At 52.6% G+C, this 15550-nt stretch overlaps 1 protein-coding gene across 1 annotated transcript in view; it reads right to left on the reverse strand.

Annotated features, from left to right (window-relative positions):
- Nucleotides 1–262: 262 nt before the first annotated feature.
- Nucleotides 263–15550, reverse strand: part of TGFBI (transforming growth factor beta induced) — a gene marked incomplete at its 5' end in the record, with an annotated part of 31160 nt that continues 15872 nt past the window's right edge. The window contains 11 exons of the mRNA XM_079703786.1: nucleotides 263–902; nucleotides 1377–1401; nucleotides 2809–2888; nucleotides 3473–3575; nucleotides 5037–5161; nucleotides 7785–7915; nucleotides 8760–8896; nucleotides 9982–10127; nucleotides 10691–10828; nucleotides 11671–11883; nucleotides 14426–14567. Coding sequence (XP_079559912.1) covers nucleotides 862–902; nucleotides 1377–1401; nucleotides 2809–2888; nucleotides 3473–3575; nucleotides 5037–5161; nucleotides 7785–7915; nucleotides 8760–8896; nucleotides 9982–10127; nucleotides 10691–10828; nucleotides 11671–11883; nucleotides 14426–14567 — 1281 coding nt within the window. The 3' untranslated portion in view covers nucleotides 263–861. The remainder of the gene's footprint in view (nucleotides 903–1376; nucleotides 1402–2808; nucleotides 2889–3472; nucleotides 3576–5036; nucleotides 5162–7784; nucleotides 7916–8759; nucleotides 8897–9981; nucleotides 10128–10690; nucleotides 10829–11670; nucleotides 11884–14425; nucleotides 14568–15550) is intronic.

Below are 15550 nucleotides of genomic sequence, written 5' to 3' on the forward strand. Positions count from 1 at the left end.
GATCCTGAGCAGCTCCAGACAGCGTGATAAGAATAAGGATACTTAATGCTGTGCCGAGTGCTTTACAAGAATCATGTCCCTTCATCCTCGCAATGGACCTACGAAGCTAATGCTATGGTCATCCCTACAGACCATCCCTCAGGGCTTCTTGCCTAGCTGCTCCTGGTGGAATTCCCGTGGAAGGCACATCACAGCCCCAAGAAACAGAAACCCAACCCTGTAAAATACCCAAGCCAGCACACAGTTCCCATCCACAGCGGCACACGTTTCTTTGGTTTTATTATTAGACACACCATGTCTCTACCACAACCGGGGAATCCTGAGCTCTGGGTTCTCTACCTACCCTCTCTTTTCTACCTGGACAGAAGGGTCCAAGCCACATGCAGGTGCAAGAAATATTTGACACAGCAGTTCAACTCATAGCTTATAAGATGCCATTTCTATTTCTCCAACTGTGAAAGAGCTTTACAAAAACAGTGCCACGACACCCCCATGATGCTGGATTGCTTGATTCATGTTTTGTGAGCTTCAGAAACTTTGGCTCCCTTTTCCAGAGTAAGTAGCATAGGCAGGAAGTTCCACATTTGGGACAGGTCCTGCCTGGAAGTGAATGTCAGGCAGTGACATCCAGGTCTCTGCATGCAATGGGCTAACAGTCACGTTTAGGGGGAAAAAATTAAAAAGTCTCTCTCTCTCCCTCCTCCCTCCACCCTCCCAAGGCTCAGATCTCATTACGGTGTACATTATGGCCCAGGTACATTGAACTGCGATATTTGGTTTCAAAAACATTCAGTCTCTTTGGCAAACTGAGAGAAGTTGGTGGGGAGCTGCCGAAATGCATTCCTCCTGCGGTCCTTTGCACTAATGCTTCATCCTCTCTAATAACCGCTGATAGACAGGGGCTGAAAGAGAGAGGTTTGAAAGGTGAAAAAGGTGCAGGCTTCCCATGTCTGTCTAGGATACTGTCAGAATCACGAGCACGAGGGCCAAGCAGCCTTCTTCTGCCATCCTCTCCTGCACAGAGCAGATGCTTTCTGGCTTGTGAAACTTCGTATCTAACTCAGTGATGTTCTGAACTGGGATTTTCTACGTCTACCAGCTTGGGGCCACGACCTCATCATGGGCTCCTGCCAAGCCCCTGTGCAATATTCCCAGGTTCTCAAACCTAAAAACTCATATCAACCCTAAAAAGGTTGGCACTCTTATTATCTCCATCTTAGGGAGAAGGAAACTACGTGTTCTGTGTCTGACCCCAAAGGCCATGTTTCATTGCACCATGATGTTCTTAGCTATAGACAGCAGATGGCAGGTTTGGGCCTGCCTAGGGGTAAGACCCAAACAAGTCTACAAGGACTTCAAACCCAGACCAGACTTACCTAGTTTCACAGAGCTCTGGGTAGCCTGAAAGAAAACACAAGGTGTCAAGTTTTCTAGTGGATGTAATACCTACACCTGCTCATGGCAGTGGCTTTGCCCATTGCCATCCTTGCTCAGAAAAAAATGGTGGGGATGGGGGTTTCCCTGGTAGCGCAGTGGTTGAGAATCTGCCTGCTAATGCAGGGGACATGGGTTTGAGCCCTGGTCTGGGAGGATCCCACATGCCGCGGAGCGACTAGGCCCGTGAGCCACAACTACTGAGCCTGCGTGTCCAGAGCCTGTGCTCCGCAACAAGAGAGGCCGCGATAGTGAGAGGCTCGCGCACCGCGATGAAGAGTGGCCCCCGCTCGCCGCAACTAGAGAAAGCCCTCGCACAGAAACAAAGACCCAACACAGCAAAAATAAATTAATTAATTAATAAACTCCTACCCCCAACATCTTAAAAAAAAAAATGGTGGGAATGAGGAAGAGGAAGGGGAATGTGGAACTGCTGGGCCCCTGGGAGCCACTCAGTCAGTCGTGGCAGCCCCAAGTGATGATGTGCTAGCCCCAACCAAGGGGACTCTGAGGCAGACATTCCTGGGATGCCCCAAAGTCAGGCTTCCCCCCAGACTATCAGCTGGAGCTTGCGGGGCTGGGACCGCACAGGGGGTGGCTTTCAGGAATAGGAACTCTGGGCCAAGAACCCTCCTCAAGGGGCGCGAAGGAGAGCCCTATGTCCAAAAGTAAAGGAACGTATTCCAGCTCCATACCTCTGGGTTTAAGACTACCTCCTGCAGGCTCTTCTGTGGGAATGCAAACCTTCTGTAACATGACCCGTATTCCCAAGGGGCTCCACCTGACCTGAGGGGAGCCTGAGTGGGAACCCTGGGCCCTGGGCAAGCTGGGGAACAGGAAGAGAAGCACAGAAAGTCCAAGAGGTTCTGAGAGGGAGGTGGGGCTGAGGCAAGGAAGGGAGGTTCCCCACACACAGAGGGCCCTGGATCCAGCACCCACACCTCTGCCCAGCAGGGCCCCAGCACTGGCCATGGCGGGCTGCATCACGGAAAACAGAAGAGTGACTCAGAGCCCAGGCTCAGGGCAGGCCAGTCCGCTGTAAGGAAAACTCAAGATGGAGTGCCCTTCTCAGTCAGCTGGATTCCAGAGCTGTGTCTGTTCTCACCAGCTACGGCTTCCCCACGCACTGAGGCTCAGAGGCCTCGCTTGGAAGGCCTCGGCTGTCGCCCACAAAGGAAGCCGGGGATGCCTGGGTTCTTTGCTCCGAACTCCACACAGGCCAAGGCTAAGGATGCCCCCATGGGAGTGGAGAGAAATTATGGGAGAGCCCTGGGAGGACAGCCAAGGAAGACAGGAGAGTCCCCTCCATGAGCCCAAGTACATACAGGACCCAAGGCTGTTCAGGGCAGGGGCCAGCGTAAGCAGGCATCTTACCCTGGAGAACGCAGACGCCTGTTTGAAGATTTCAAGCGCAGAGTCTGCGAGCTCGTCCCCCCGTTCCTGAGGTCTGTTGGCTGCAGATAAAAGGAAAGGCAGCTTCAATGAGAGAGAAATGATTAGCGAGTCATTCATAACCACCAGGACTGAGGGGGCACTGTTGGGTTTTCTGGCTCACATTCTCAGATGAAGTTTTCCTTTATAACTTTCCATAACTCGTGGTGGAATTTGGCCCGTGGGGAGAGAGCTCAAAGAAAGGTGAATGCACAGGTTGAGGAGAGAGACTAGGCTCCAGTGCAGCTTTGCTGGAGGTAAAGAGAGCTCACCCAGGGCGGGATGCTGCAGGAGGGGTGCTTTGACCCATGTTCACAGCATTCACATGTAACAAACAACTGGGCTCTGTTCGAACAGGGCTAGGACAGCCAGGCAATTCAGCAAAGAGAAATCTGTCCTTGAGTTACTGGGTGTAGTGCATTTGAACCAAGAGTTCCTAAGTTACTTTTCAACCAGACCCAGCAATGCCATCCACAGATGCTCAGTCCACACATCCCACATCATTCTCATCTTTGCTTACAGCAGGGTTTCTATAGAGCACCAACGGCTGTGTGTCGAGAAGGGCCAGCAGCAGGATGAGTGGGGATGTGGTTCTTTAGGGCCTTACCCGGAGGCTGCAGGACACTGGAGATGGCGTGGACCACGCCATTGGTGGCCATGATGTCAACTTCAGTAACAGGTTCCTTATTGACATTCACCATGTTGTTTTTCTGGGAGAAAAAGAGACAATAATTGTTGAACACCAAGCACCTTATCCATTCTTAAACCTAGCAAATGTTTACTGAGCACTTCTGGATGCCAGATCCTGTGCTAAGTGCTGAAGATACTCTGGTGACTGGAACAGACAGACCCTGTCAGCTACAGACCTTTGGTCTGGTAGACTCAATTTAATCCCTGTGTGGACCCAGCATGTTGCAATTTACAAAGTGCTCTTTTGTGTGATTCTCTTATCCTCACAGCAGTGCGTGGTGAGGAGGTCGATATTATGGCCTCCTTTAAGCTGAGCAAGTGGGACAGCTGGGAACAGAAGCCAGGCGTCCAGCTCTGGGTGAAGGGCTCTTTCTACTTTTCCTCCATGCCTGGCTTCAGAGTTTCTCATAGGGTAAATCTGTCTCAGGCTTTCCTGAACGACCCAAGGGGGAAGGGGGAACTGGAGCCTGAGACCGACAGGACCCTGACACCCCAGACTAGGAGCTGGGAGATTCTCAGGTGACCTGCAGAAGTCAAACAAGTCATGCCATCCCTGCCTGCCTTCCTGTGCTCCCGGGAGAAGCTGATGAGCACAGGGATGGCTGGAGGCCAGGAGAGAGGCGGAGGGAGAAGCTGAGCCAGCCACATGCTGCAAGGGTGGTCCCTCCACGGGGTGTCAGTGGCCTTGGCTGGTACAGCCAGGGAGGCCACAGGCAGCTTTGCAGAGCTGGGCTGCCTATCTGTTCCCTCTCTTCAAGGTAGGGACCATCGGAGGCACCTCCAAAGTGGAATGTGCTGAGTAAGGGAAGGTTCACAGAACAAGCGTCAGAAGAAAAAGCCTCCTGGTCTGGTTCATGGTACAGCTCAGTGAACCCCTGGACTTGGGGGGGATAGAGTGGGAAGGGGATTGGGAATTGATCTTTCAAGACTTGTAAGTAACTATCATTTCCTTAAGGAAAGGGAGATTTAATAGCTTCTCCCAGATGCCAGTCAGATGCTTTATTCCCCTGCAGATCTGGAAGTTCTTATTCTGGTCTAACCACAATCTCCCTTGATTTCCCTGAAGATTCTTTTTCTTTTCCTTTCCTTTTTTCTTTTTTTTTTTTTTTTTGCGGTACGCGGGCCTCTCACTATTGTGGCCTCCCCCGTTGTGGAGCACAGGCTCCGGACGCGCAGGCTCAGCGGCCATGGCTCACGGACCCAGCCGCTCCACGCCATGTGAGATCCTCCCGGACCGGGGCACGAACCTGTGTCCCCTGCATCAGCAGGCAGACTCTCAACCACTGAGCCACCAGGGAAGCCCCTCCTTTTTTTTTTCCCTTTTCTTTCCTTTTTTCTTCTCTTTTCTTTCAAAATGCACTCAGAGATTCAAGATGCTTCTTAAACACGGAGTGTGTGTCTAATGCCATCCTAGGGACGAGATGTGCCCTAAATCCCAGTGGTAGGGCACGGCCAGCCTTTTAATTGTTAAACGTACTCACCGAGCTGACTTCCAACTTGTCGCCTTGGAGAGACTTCAGCCGCACCAGGGCCCCGATGCCTCCACTAACCAGGATTTCATCGCCAACATGGTATTTCAGGAGGTTGGCAAGCTCCTTGGCATTGCCTGCATGTTTGTGGGAAAAGAAAGCAGAGTTAATCCTAAGGCTGGTAACTGGTGTGGTCAGGGAGGGCCCAAAGCAGAAGATGTAAGCAGTCACTCCCGAGATGGAGGAACCCCTGCCCAGGTAATAAGCACTTATTCAGCACCTACTGTGTGCTCAGCCCTCCGACCCACCATGAGCATAATGGTCAGGGGAACAAGGCATATGACCACGGCCATGACTCTACCTGTGCACTGGATGGGTTGCTAGGTTAAGTACACGCTTCTGTGATGCTGAGAAGGAGTTAATCTATACTCTTCTGTGAGTATGACTCATGTTTCCATGACTAAATATTTGCTTGGAAAGCCAGGGGCCTTTCCAGCACTGGCATCTGAGACATTTCATCATCAGCATGGCTCCCAATAGTTATAACACAGTAGTGAAATATTTACATTCTGCCCTCAAATGCATATTTTTGAGACGGCTTTTTCCTGAAGGGAGAACTTAAAAGAGTCGACAGCTGCGGTCTGGAGGAGCTATGGAGCCAATGAGGTCAGGGCCGAAGGGGGGATCCCTCCACAGTGTCCCTCCTCGTCACGTCTCAGCATTCCTTCTGGCCCACATCAGCTCCTCCGCCCACTGGGGAAAGCAGCCAATTGCTCATAAAGGTGAACAGGCAGTCCCCAAATTAAGTGTGGGAGGCAATCTTAAGGCTGCCAGCTGCCCTCTCCTCTGTATCGAGGCTGCCCCTGATACTCATGTTACCAGCCAAATGGCTGGGTATCCCCAGGGCTTATGGACGGCTATTTCCAGCAAGTTGAAACTGAGAACAGAGGAAGCTTTAAAGTATTTTGGGGAGTTCACTTGGTTATGGATGAATCCACATGAGTGCCATGGGATGGAGCCACCAGGTACAAAGGGATTTCCAAACATCCACAGCTTGGAGCTGGCAAGAGTTTCCCTTCCACCAAAATATGGCCAGGGGCTTCCCTGGTGGCGCAGTGGTTGAGAGTCCGCCTGCCGATGCAGGGGACACAGGTTCGTGCCCCGGTCCGGGAGGATCCCACATGCTGCGGAACGGCTGGGCCCGTGAGCCATGGTCGCTGAGCCTGCGCGTCCGGAGCCTGTGCTCCACAACGAGAGAGGCCACAGCAGTGAGAGGCCCGTGTACCGCAAAAAAAAAAAAAAAAAAAAAAAAAAAGAAATAAAAAAATATGGCCTGGAGGTGCTGAGCCAAGCCAGCCCCCAGGATGGGAAGGGTCTCCTTCTTCTGAGATCTCTAACATCTGGATCGACCTCTAACACGGGGGACAGGCTCCATGCCCCAGGCGTGCTGGGGTCTAATCCTGCCCGCAGGCCTGAGGGAGGGCGTGTTGGGGGAACTTTGCCCAAGCCCTCCCTCAGCTCTCGCACAGCTGAAAATGAAAGGCAAGCCAAGCAGGCGTGGGACACCTGGGGAATATTCCGTTCCTCCTGAGCAGAGAGAGAATAGAAAGTTTATGTCCAGAATGAATGCCTCCCCTCTCCTCAGGAACCTACGTCAGCACCACAGACACAGGCATTCATTTACCAATAAGGAAAATTAAACAGGACACAAATTCAGTTCACAGCTACCCGAGCTTTTTGTTCTGTACTCCAGAGCGGGAAGGGAGGTGTAGACGATTTGGGTCCCAAGGCTTAGCCAAGATCCTTCCTCCTCCTCCTCAGACTCACCTTTCTGCACTGGGTGGATGCGTCATTCACAGGCATGCGTCAGAGTAAACACCGCAGGCCCATCCTACCTCCGCACCATCATAGCCATTATCCCATTATCGATGGGGGACGTGTGCCCAGCATTGTGGGCAATGCTCATTTAATCCTTATTAACACTCTGAGCAAGGTACTCTTACCACCCCCATTTTACTAATGGGAAAACCGAGGCCCGGAGAGGTTAAGCAACCTGCAAGAGGTCACTCAGCTGGTAAATGCCAGAGCCAGGGTTTGGTCTGCTTTCAGGTAATCTGGGAGCCCAAGCTCTTCATCACTAGATTGTCTCTCAAACATACTCAACTTAATTGCTCAGGGCCTTGATGAGCTTCTCGGTAAAGCTTTCATCCCGAGGTACATGTGATGCAGGTAAATGGCTTCATGAGCAGGTTCTCACAGGTCCGCAGGGGAAGCCATGCCTTGCTGACTGGGCTGGTTGTCATCTACCCTCAATTCCCTTCTACTCTTCTCTGCCTTGTTCACTGCCCGGGGAAGCTGACCACCGTGAAGTGCATCATCCAGGCTCCCTCACCCTCCTGTGATCAGCTGCCAGGAGGCCGCTGAAGGAGGCCAAGGCATCTAGTGGCCTCCTTGCCATGGTTCTGACAGCAGCTGCATGTGGCTCTAGCCACTGTGCTATGCCCCTCCTCCTAGGGTCTCCCTGGACCGGGCCTCCCCCCACCATCCCCTGCCCCCAGCACCCCCAGGCCTGGAGCAGTACACACTGGGTACCATCACCCTTTGCTGGTTCCTTAACCCTGCCCACACCTCTGCACATAGTCTTGTCATTAAATTCCTCTCACTCAAACCCTTCATAATATGCCAACTGTTTCCTGCTGAAACCCTGACCGATACAGTTACTTTAGAGAAGCTGAAAAATGTACTTAGGTTGGTCTTTACCCAAGAGTTTGTTCAGTTCTCCCGGTGGCAAGGCTTGGAAGGCTTCATTGGTAGGGGCGAAGACCGTGTAGACCCCTTCCCGGTTGAGGGTCTCGGTCAGCCCTGCAGACTGGATGGCGGCTACCAGCATGCTGTGGATACATACACGGAAAAGGTCACCTCCCTGTCTGTGTGTGAGGGGGGGTTGTCATTTGCCCAAATACCGCACCGCTGTGGGTAGGTGGAGCCCAGAGCACTGGCATTCATACCCCTTGCTGGTTTTCCTACAGACAGTGAACGATTCCGGTCTGCATCTTCTCTCCATAAATGCTAAGCTCAGTTAAAAGCCAGAAGTCAGTGGCCAGAGGCGGAAGGAGGTAGGGAGAGGTCAGTGCCATGGCTGACCCAGAGACTGACTGAGCCCCAGGGCCTGAGGGATGTGATTCCGGGGGGTGGGGGGTGGGGGCAGAGGGTGGGCGGTCTCCTAGGCTCTTGTGCAGATGGCTGAATTCAGTGACAGGAAATGCTCGATGTCACAGCACCCAGTGGTGAGTGGGCAAACCAGAAATGGAGAGAGCAAGGCAAGAAAACAAAGGGACATCAGGAGCCTGAGAAGGAAGGAAACTTCGGGGGCAATAAGCAGACACTACACAGAGTGAGACTCATCACGCGCGCAAAGCCGGGTGTTCTCAGCTTCCCTGGGACTTTAAAAGGAGAGCAGGATGTTTCCCTTGCCCTTCAGGAATACAAGTGCAGCCCCCTCCCTGTTCCCACGGGTGTGAGGGTTACACTTCCAGAAGCGACCCTTCTTCTCAACCTAAGTTTTCAAGGTGACCCTCGTCCTTTCCAAATCCCTGGCTTGCGAGATCACACGGGCACACGGCCAGTGTTCACTGGAGCCCCGAGGAAGTGGGGAGCTCGACAGACACCTGAGGCCACCGTCCTGCCCCAGCACGGCCACTTGCAGAAGCACCGCCCTGGGATGGGGCCGGTTACCTGAAGCGACTATCCCCCTTCAGCACATCCATGACGGTGCCCACTGGGGGCGTCAGCACCCGGTCCATGGTGAACAGCGTCCCGTACCTGCCCCTCTTGTCGTGGGCGGCGATGCAGCTGTTCTCAATGCACAGGCTCTGTACAAAAGAGGGGCAGAGAGAGGCCAGGTTACCCCCCAACCCAAAGCAGGGGCCTCCCGATTTCTTCAGGGCATGTGCTGATGGCTTCATCCGCAGAGATCAGTGAATGTATACGGGGCTGCAGCGTTAAGACTAGGATAAAAGCATGTGTTTCCTCCAGGAAAGAAAAAAATAAAAACGGCATTCCTTAAGGAAAGAAGAGCTATAGAGGCCCCAATAAATGTACAGAGAGGGCCCATAATGAGATTATCACGTGACACCAGAGGGCCATTGACAATGATCAAATAAAGAGATCGAGTCTCTTCATTTATTTATTTAACAAATTGACAACCTTCTTTAGCCAAATTGGTGCTGGCTGGTCCCGAGCAAGGGCTATGTTGTGTTGTACTTCCTATTTGATATTCCAGGGTAACTATTGGGTTTGAAGAGAGAGAAGAAACAGGAGAAGAGGGAAGAGAAGCTTTTGGACCAAGGAGGGCTGAGTGTCAGTTCAGGCAAGGCTTCTCTTCACGGGAGCTAAGAAGAATGCAAAACCTGCATCCCTCCTCCCTTCGTTCATCACTCTGGGTTCAGGGTGGATGGCTGCTTACCCAGCCAGGCCAGACAGGTGTTCAGTTTATTCCCAAAGGCCTCCGGAAAAGGAGGTTTGACTCTTTTGGCAAGACCCCCATTTCCATCCTTCCTTTTGCCTTTTTTTTTTTTTTTTTAATGGTATGCGGGCCTCTCACTGTCGTGGCCTCTCCCGTTGTGGAGCACAGGCTCCGGAAGCGCAGGCTCAGCGGCCATGGCTCACGGGCCCAGCCGCTCTGCGGCATGTGGGATCTTCCCAGACCGGGGCACGAACCCACGTCCCCTGCATCGGCAGGCGGACTCTCAACCATTGCGCCACCAGGGAAGCCCCCCATTTCCATCCTTTGATATCAGATATTCTTTCTAAAATTCCTTCCTGCCTTATTAGAAAACAGTTCTCAGGCAACCTCCTGCTTATTGAACACTTTTTTTTTTTTTTTTAACACTAATATAGCTTGCATTTCTTGGAGCTGAGACAAAAGAAAGAGCATGATTTAGGACCCAGAACTTACATTACGGTAAACAAAAACTCTCAGTTTTTTGCCCCCCAGAGTTTCTAGGATCTGTCCGTGGTACAGATACTTGGAGGCCAGCTGATCTTTAATCATGTGGTTCAGAAGCAAATTCTTCATCCGGGCATCAATTGGAGGGGTTCCATCTGCAAGAGAAGGCGTGGTCAGGTCCAGACAATGCAGCAGAAAGCCTGTCCCTCCTTCCATTTGGAAATAGAAATTGAGAAATCAAGCAAGGCGGCCAATATTCCTTAATATCTGGCATCTTCTGAGAATTAAAAAAAAAATGTCTAGATAATCAAGGGTGTTTGGAATTTTGCCCTAAGAGGGAGGGGTAGGCACAGACACAACTTGGCCCTTCTCTGCCTTCCCCATGGCCATGGCTCAGCTGTATCCTCACTCTGACCTCCTGTCTATCACACTGGCAACTGACCCCACAAATAAAAAGACAAGGGAGTGCTTTGTTCTCCCAACAGATGCACACTCTTAAATTCTGAGGACAAGGCTGCCACGTGCATCCTCTGCTCTACCAAATGAAATAGCAGAGCCTCTTCACTTTCTGATGAAGTCACATCTGCTTTTGGCTGAGCTGGGTGGAAGCACGAATGGTCCACGGGGAGCTGTAAATTGGGGAGGGTGCTGTGGAGGTGACAGTGGTGGGGCAGCTGCCCCCAGAGACAAACGCACAGGGATGCCTTCCCCACGATACCTTTGAAGACAGAATTCATGGGGGCCAGGAGAGTCAATCGCTCAGTTCCTGAGAGATGAGTGCCAAGGCCAGCTTGTCTGAAAAGGTCGACAGCTGTGGAAACATCGGAGTCCGCAGCCAACTCAAACAGCGTCTTGGCTATAAGGAAGGAGAAAGTGGGTTCAAAAGTTAAAAGTACTGTTTTCATTTATCATTCGTCCATCCCAGAGCATGACATACATCAGCAGGAATGTCATCTCTTGAGTCAACAACCCCTCTAAACACTGCTGGGGCACAGCGGGTTTGTGTCATCAGGGGAATGGTCACCCAGAAAACCTCACCGGTTGGGGAAGTGAGGTGAGACTCACTTGGGCAGAGGGCCTCTGTCCCAGCCCTTGGTCAGGGTCCTGTCCAATGCTGGGGAGGAAGAAAGCATTTGTCTGTGTCATGGCTTCTGAAGAGTTGACAATGCCAGTGACCACACCCACAGAAAGTTTTCTTCTGGGTTTTTTTTTTTCCTGTGAAATTCCCTCACTCATTAGCAGTAGAACTCCCTGGAAATCCAGGATGGGGCAAGGGTGCTGAATGGGACCCAAGCCAAAGTCCATTCAGTCATTTTTCCCTGGGTCAGCAACCCTGGGATCCTTGGGCATGACTGAGAAAGCAAATGCTCTGAAGTCAGCAAATGGCCCTCTGTGCCCAACCAGTGCAGGCAGATCTGAAAGGCTTCTGTGATTGAGTCGCTCCCTCCCCAGACACCTCCAATGGCTCTCCCCGCTGCCCACAAGGTAACGCCTGGACTCCCAAGCCTGCAGCTCAAGACTCTTCATAATCTGGCTGCAACCTGCCAGGTGCCCAGGCTGTCTCTCCTGGAAGGCTGTGAGTTGGGTGCAGACAGGGAAGCGGCTCCCAAGATCCCCGAATTCCCCCAGCCACGCCACCACGGACGGCACAGGGGACAGCAGAGCCGGCAGGCCCAAGGCCCCCGAGGCCTGGATCACCTGAGTCTGGAATGAGCAGCTCATCGATGAAGTGGATCACACCGTTGGTGGCCACGACGTCTTTGTTGGAGATGATGGGCTTCCCGTTGATGGTGAGCATGTCCCCGCTGCAGCCCACCTCCAGCGTGGTGCCCTCCAGGGTCTCCAAGGACAGCCCCGCCACGATGGCTTCGGCACACATGGCCGACTTCAGGATGTGGTTGTTTAGCAGGTCTGGGGGCCGAACAGGACACAGGTCAAGTCAGTGCCAGCCGGGCTGACCTGAGGCGCCAGTTCGCCACCTGCCCCGGCTAGGAGGATTCCTTTCTCTCTGAGGTTAACAATCAGACGAGCCTGGGGTACCACGTGGCCTGGATCCTCTTCTTCCTCTCCTCCTCCGAGCCTCTAAAACTAGTTGGGCTCTGTGCTGTCTACCTGAGTTTGAATCCCAGCTCGGCCACTTAGCAGCTCTGGGACCCTGGGTGAGTCACTGAGCCTCTTTGGGTCTCAACTTCCTCATCGGTCAAGTGGAGATAATCACAGCATTCATCTCCTAGGGCTGATGTAAGGATGACATGAAACTCTGAATGTAAGCACCCAGCACAGCGGCTGACGACAGAGTAAACGCCCAACAAATGCTAGTGATTAGCTTCTTAGTACCTGAACTTCAGGGTGAATTCTCTTATTTGTACCTGAACTTCCCAGATACGGGAAAAACTCAAATGAGTTTACCTTGGGATTTTTTTTATCTACTGACCTTTATGAAAATGTAAAGTGTGGTAGGAAAAGATGAAAACTGTAGCAAATGAAAGTTCTGAATTATTTATACATTTTATTTGTTTTTGTTCATTTTACCCCAAGGGTCTACTTAGTTGCCAGGGCCCTTTAGAGGCTGGGGATGGTGATAAGTAAGACATGGTCTCTGCAGCCCCATTCACCCCACCCGTAAATCATAAATAGAATCGTTTAATTACTTGCCCAAGTGCTGCTTTAGGGACAGGGCAGGGGCTGGGGGTGCTGAGGCTGCAGGAGCAGTGGAGGGGACGTGCCCCAGCCCCAGCCAGGCAGAGCTGTTCCGGGACTGTCGCTCACCAGGGTCCCCGGGGCCCTTTGTCTTGTGTGCTCACCACAGAGGCGAGTTCCAATGTGTCCTGAGTGTGGGAACCCAAACCGCACTGTCACAGGCAGGAGGAAGCTCTGAGGCCCCACAGAAGTGCTGAGGGCCTTGAAGGCCAGTGCTGACCCGATTCAGCTGGTGGGGAAGACAAAGGGCGGCAAGACGGCTGTGGGAATGAGGCCTTGGGGATTTAGTTTCTCAGGGAAGGAAGCCGAAGGCCGGGGGTGGGGAGGTGGGTGACCTGCCAGGGCCCCTCAGAGGGTGAGCCAGGCCAGGGCTGGAAGCCAGTCTGCGAACGGGGACTTCTTGTCCATCTGCCGACCCGCTAGCAACCAGGAGACTGTCAGGTGGAGCGTGGCCGCCTGCCCTCCAGCCTGCAGTGGCAGCCCCACACAGAAGGCCCTCGCTTTGAGCAAACAGCTTAAAGTGGGAAAAGGCAGATGTGCAAAAGGGACACACTTGGGGTGTTTTTTTCACTTTATAATAAGGTGTTCTGATAGCTACAAAGATAAAAATGTGTTCCGTACAAAACATGTTTTAGGGGGAAAACAGCTCTAAATAAAAAGCTAAAATGCTGCGATGCACCCAAGTCTCATCTCCTTAGGCTGCGGATGCCCATCCCTGCCCTCATCCCCATGACCTTGGGAGTATCTCTGAGTACTACGCTCAGCACATCAGATCCCCAATGACCTGTTTTTAAGCCTGTTACACCAACTAGGTTTAAACTTCCTTGATTGCACCATGTTCCCTTTTGCGGCCTGGGTTCCTGGCACCACAATATCTGGACATAATAGATCCCCATCTGTGCTTTCAGAAATGTGCCCTTTCCCATCCCTGCATAGCTGCAAGGAGAACGTTTTACATTTATGGGGTGTCTGAAATGCATTAGGCATTTCGAAGGTGGGTTTAAATAGATTCAAAAGAAATGAAGTCATCCCTGGATTATATCTGGGAGGAGTAAGTGTGATTGCAGGGTTGGAGTGCACAGGGGACCTGGGGCCTTTGAAGGGGACCCAGGGACCCGCAGGCAGCATCTCAGTGGTCCTGGAGTTGGGGAGCTGGGGTGGCAGAGCCTGGCCTCCCCTCCTAATCTCCCTCACGTGCCCTCCCATGGTCCTTCCCTCTCCTCCAGCAATAATCAATACTCCTCCTAACTTATCAGCTCACTGAGAAGGTGAGGAAGGACCCAGCCATAAAGAGTCAAGAGTTGACTGTTTCGGGTTTTTCATTGTAATTTTGGATTATCCTTGAGGCCCCCGGCCAGACACAGGAAGAGTTCAAGGGTCAACATGATGATTCCATTTTGAGGATGCCAGCACCTGCCACCCCCTCCCCACACCTCCAAGCTACTGCCCACTCCAGCAGCCTCACTCTAGCTTTGATCATTTGGGCCTTTAATTCTTCCAGACTCTGGCCACAGCTTACTTTGGACCTCCAGCTCCACCTCCCTCCTCAGCCCAGCTGTGTCCCTAGAAAAAGGCTGCTGGATTCCTCACCCGCCCCTCTGACCAGGGTTCTGCTGTGGCCTCTGCAGAGACACAGCCAGTTGGGAGCAATAGGACAGGATGGCAGGCAGCATGTCTATCTTGGACAAGAGCAGGCCTTGGGCTTAGTCTGGCCACTCCAATGAGGCAGCAGCAGAAGCCCAGGGGTGCTCACCTCTCAGGGCCTCTGGGTCTCCCAGGATCCGGTTCAAGGTCTCAGCGGGGATTTTCTCGAAGGCCTCATTGGTCGGGGCCAAGAGTGTGTACTGGCCATCACCTTCGAGCAGGGTGTTGAGCCCCGACGCAGCCACGGCAGCCTGTGGGGAGGGGAGAAGAGGCAGCGTTCCCTGAAGGCTCTGGGCACACATGGTCTCGCCAGTGCTCCTCTGGAGGGCTCCAGACTTCTGTAGAAGCCCTGGATGAAAAGATAGGCTGAACCAAGGCTTACTTCTTCCCATGGCCTCCAGGAGCCTTGCCAGCCTGAGCTCCGCCCACTCTGACCACCTCTTAGCTGCTGCTCTACCTTCCTCCTTTCCACCCCTGGGCTGTTGTCCTGCTGTTCCCGCTGCCCTTCCCCGCTTCTTTGCTTCTCTGACTCCTATTCGTTCCTTGGGCCTTGACGAAAATGTCGTTTCTCTAGGTAGTCAACTTGGCGTTGCCCACCCCCTGCCCCTGCCCCCAGATGAAAATGAGTCTATTAGACACCCTTGCACAGCTTGCTGTCCTTCTCTCGTTGTGCAATTCAATCGTTATTGGCGATAATTATTTGTGTGGGCTCCGTGAGCATAAGGATGACATAACCCCTTCTCTATAGAGCAGGAAAATGATCTTCTAAAAGCATCCTGCTGCTCCTAGGACGAGACACACTCCTCGCCGGGTCTGCAAGGCCCCGTAGGATCTGGCCTCACCAGCCTGGCCACTCCCACCTCACCTGTTGGCTGCCTAGTGCTCTTCACTCAGCCCTGCAGGCCTCCTTCTTGCTCATCCTGCTTCTGAGCCTTACTCTCGATCTGCCTTCTGCCAGCTTAGCTCTTGCCCCTGTGTCTTGTATAACTGGCCATTCCCAATATTTAGGCCTTGGCTGAAAGGTCACCTCTTCCAGACAGACCCTTCCCGGACCAGCCAGTCCCCACGGGCCTCCTCTGCTCACCACTTACTGCCTGACTTCACAGCACTTAGCATGATCTGTGACTGCCTTGTCTGTTTCTTGTCTGTGTCCCCCAGAAGAATACCATTGCCAGTGGGGACAGAACTTTGTCTTGTTCTCCTCTATTCCTCCGGCACATAGAGCACACCTGGG

The sequence above is a fragment of the Hyperoodon ampullatus genome (genome assembly GCF_949752795.1).
Source record: "Hyperoodon ampullatus genome assembly, chromosome: 4".
Taxonomy (NCBI): Eukaryota; Metazoa; Chordata; class Mammalia; order Artiodactyla; family Ziphiidae; genus Hyperoodon; species Hyperoodon ampullatus.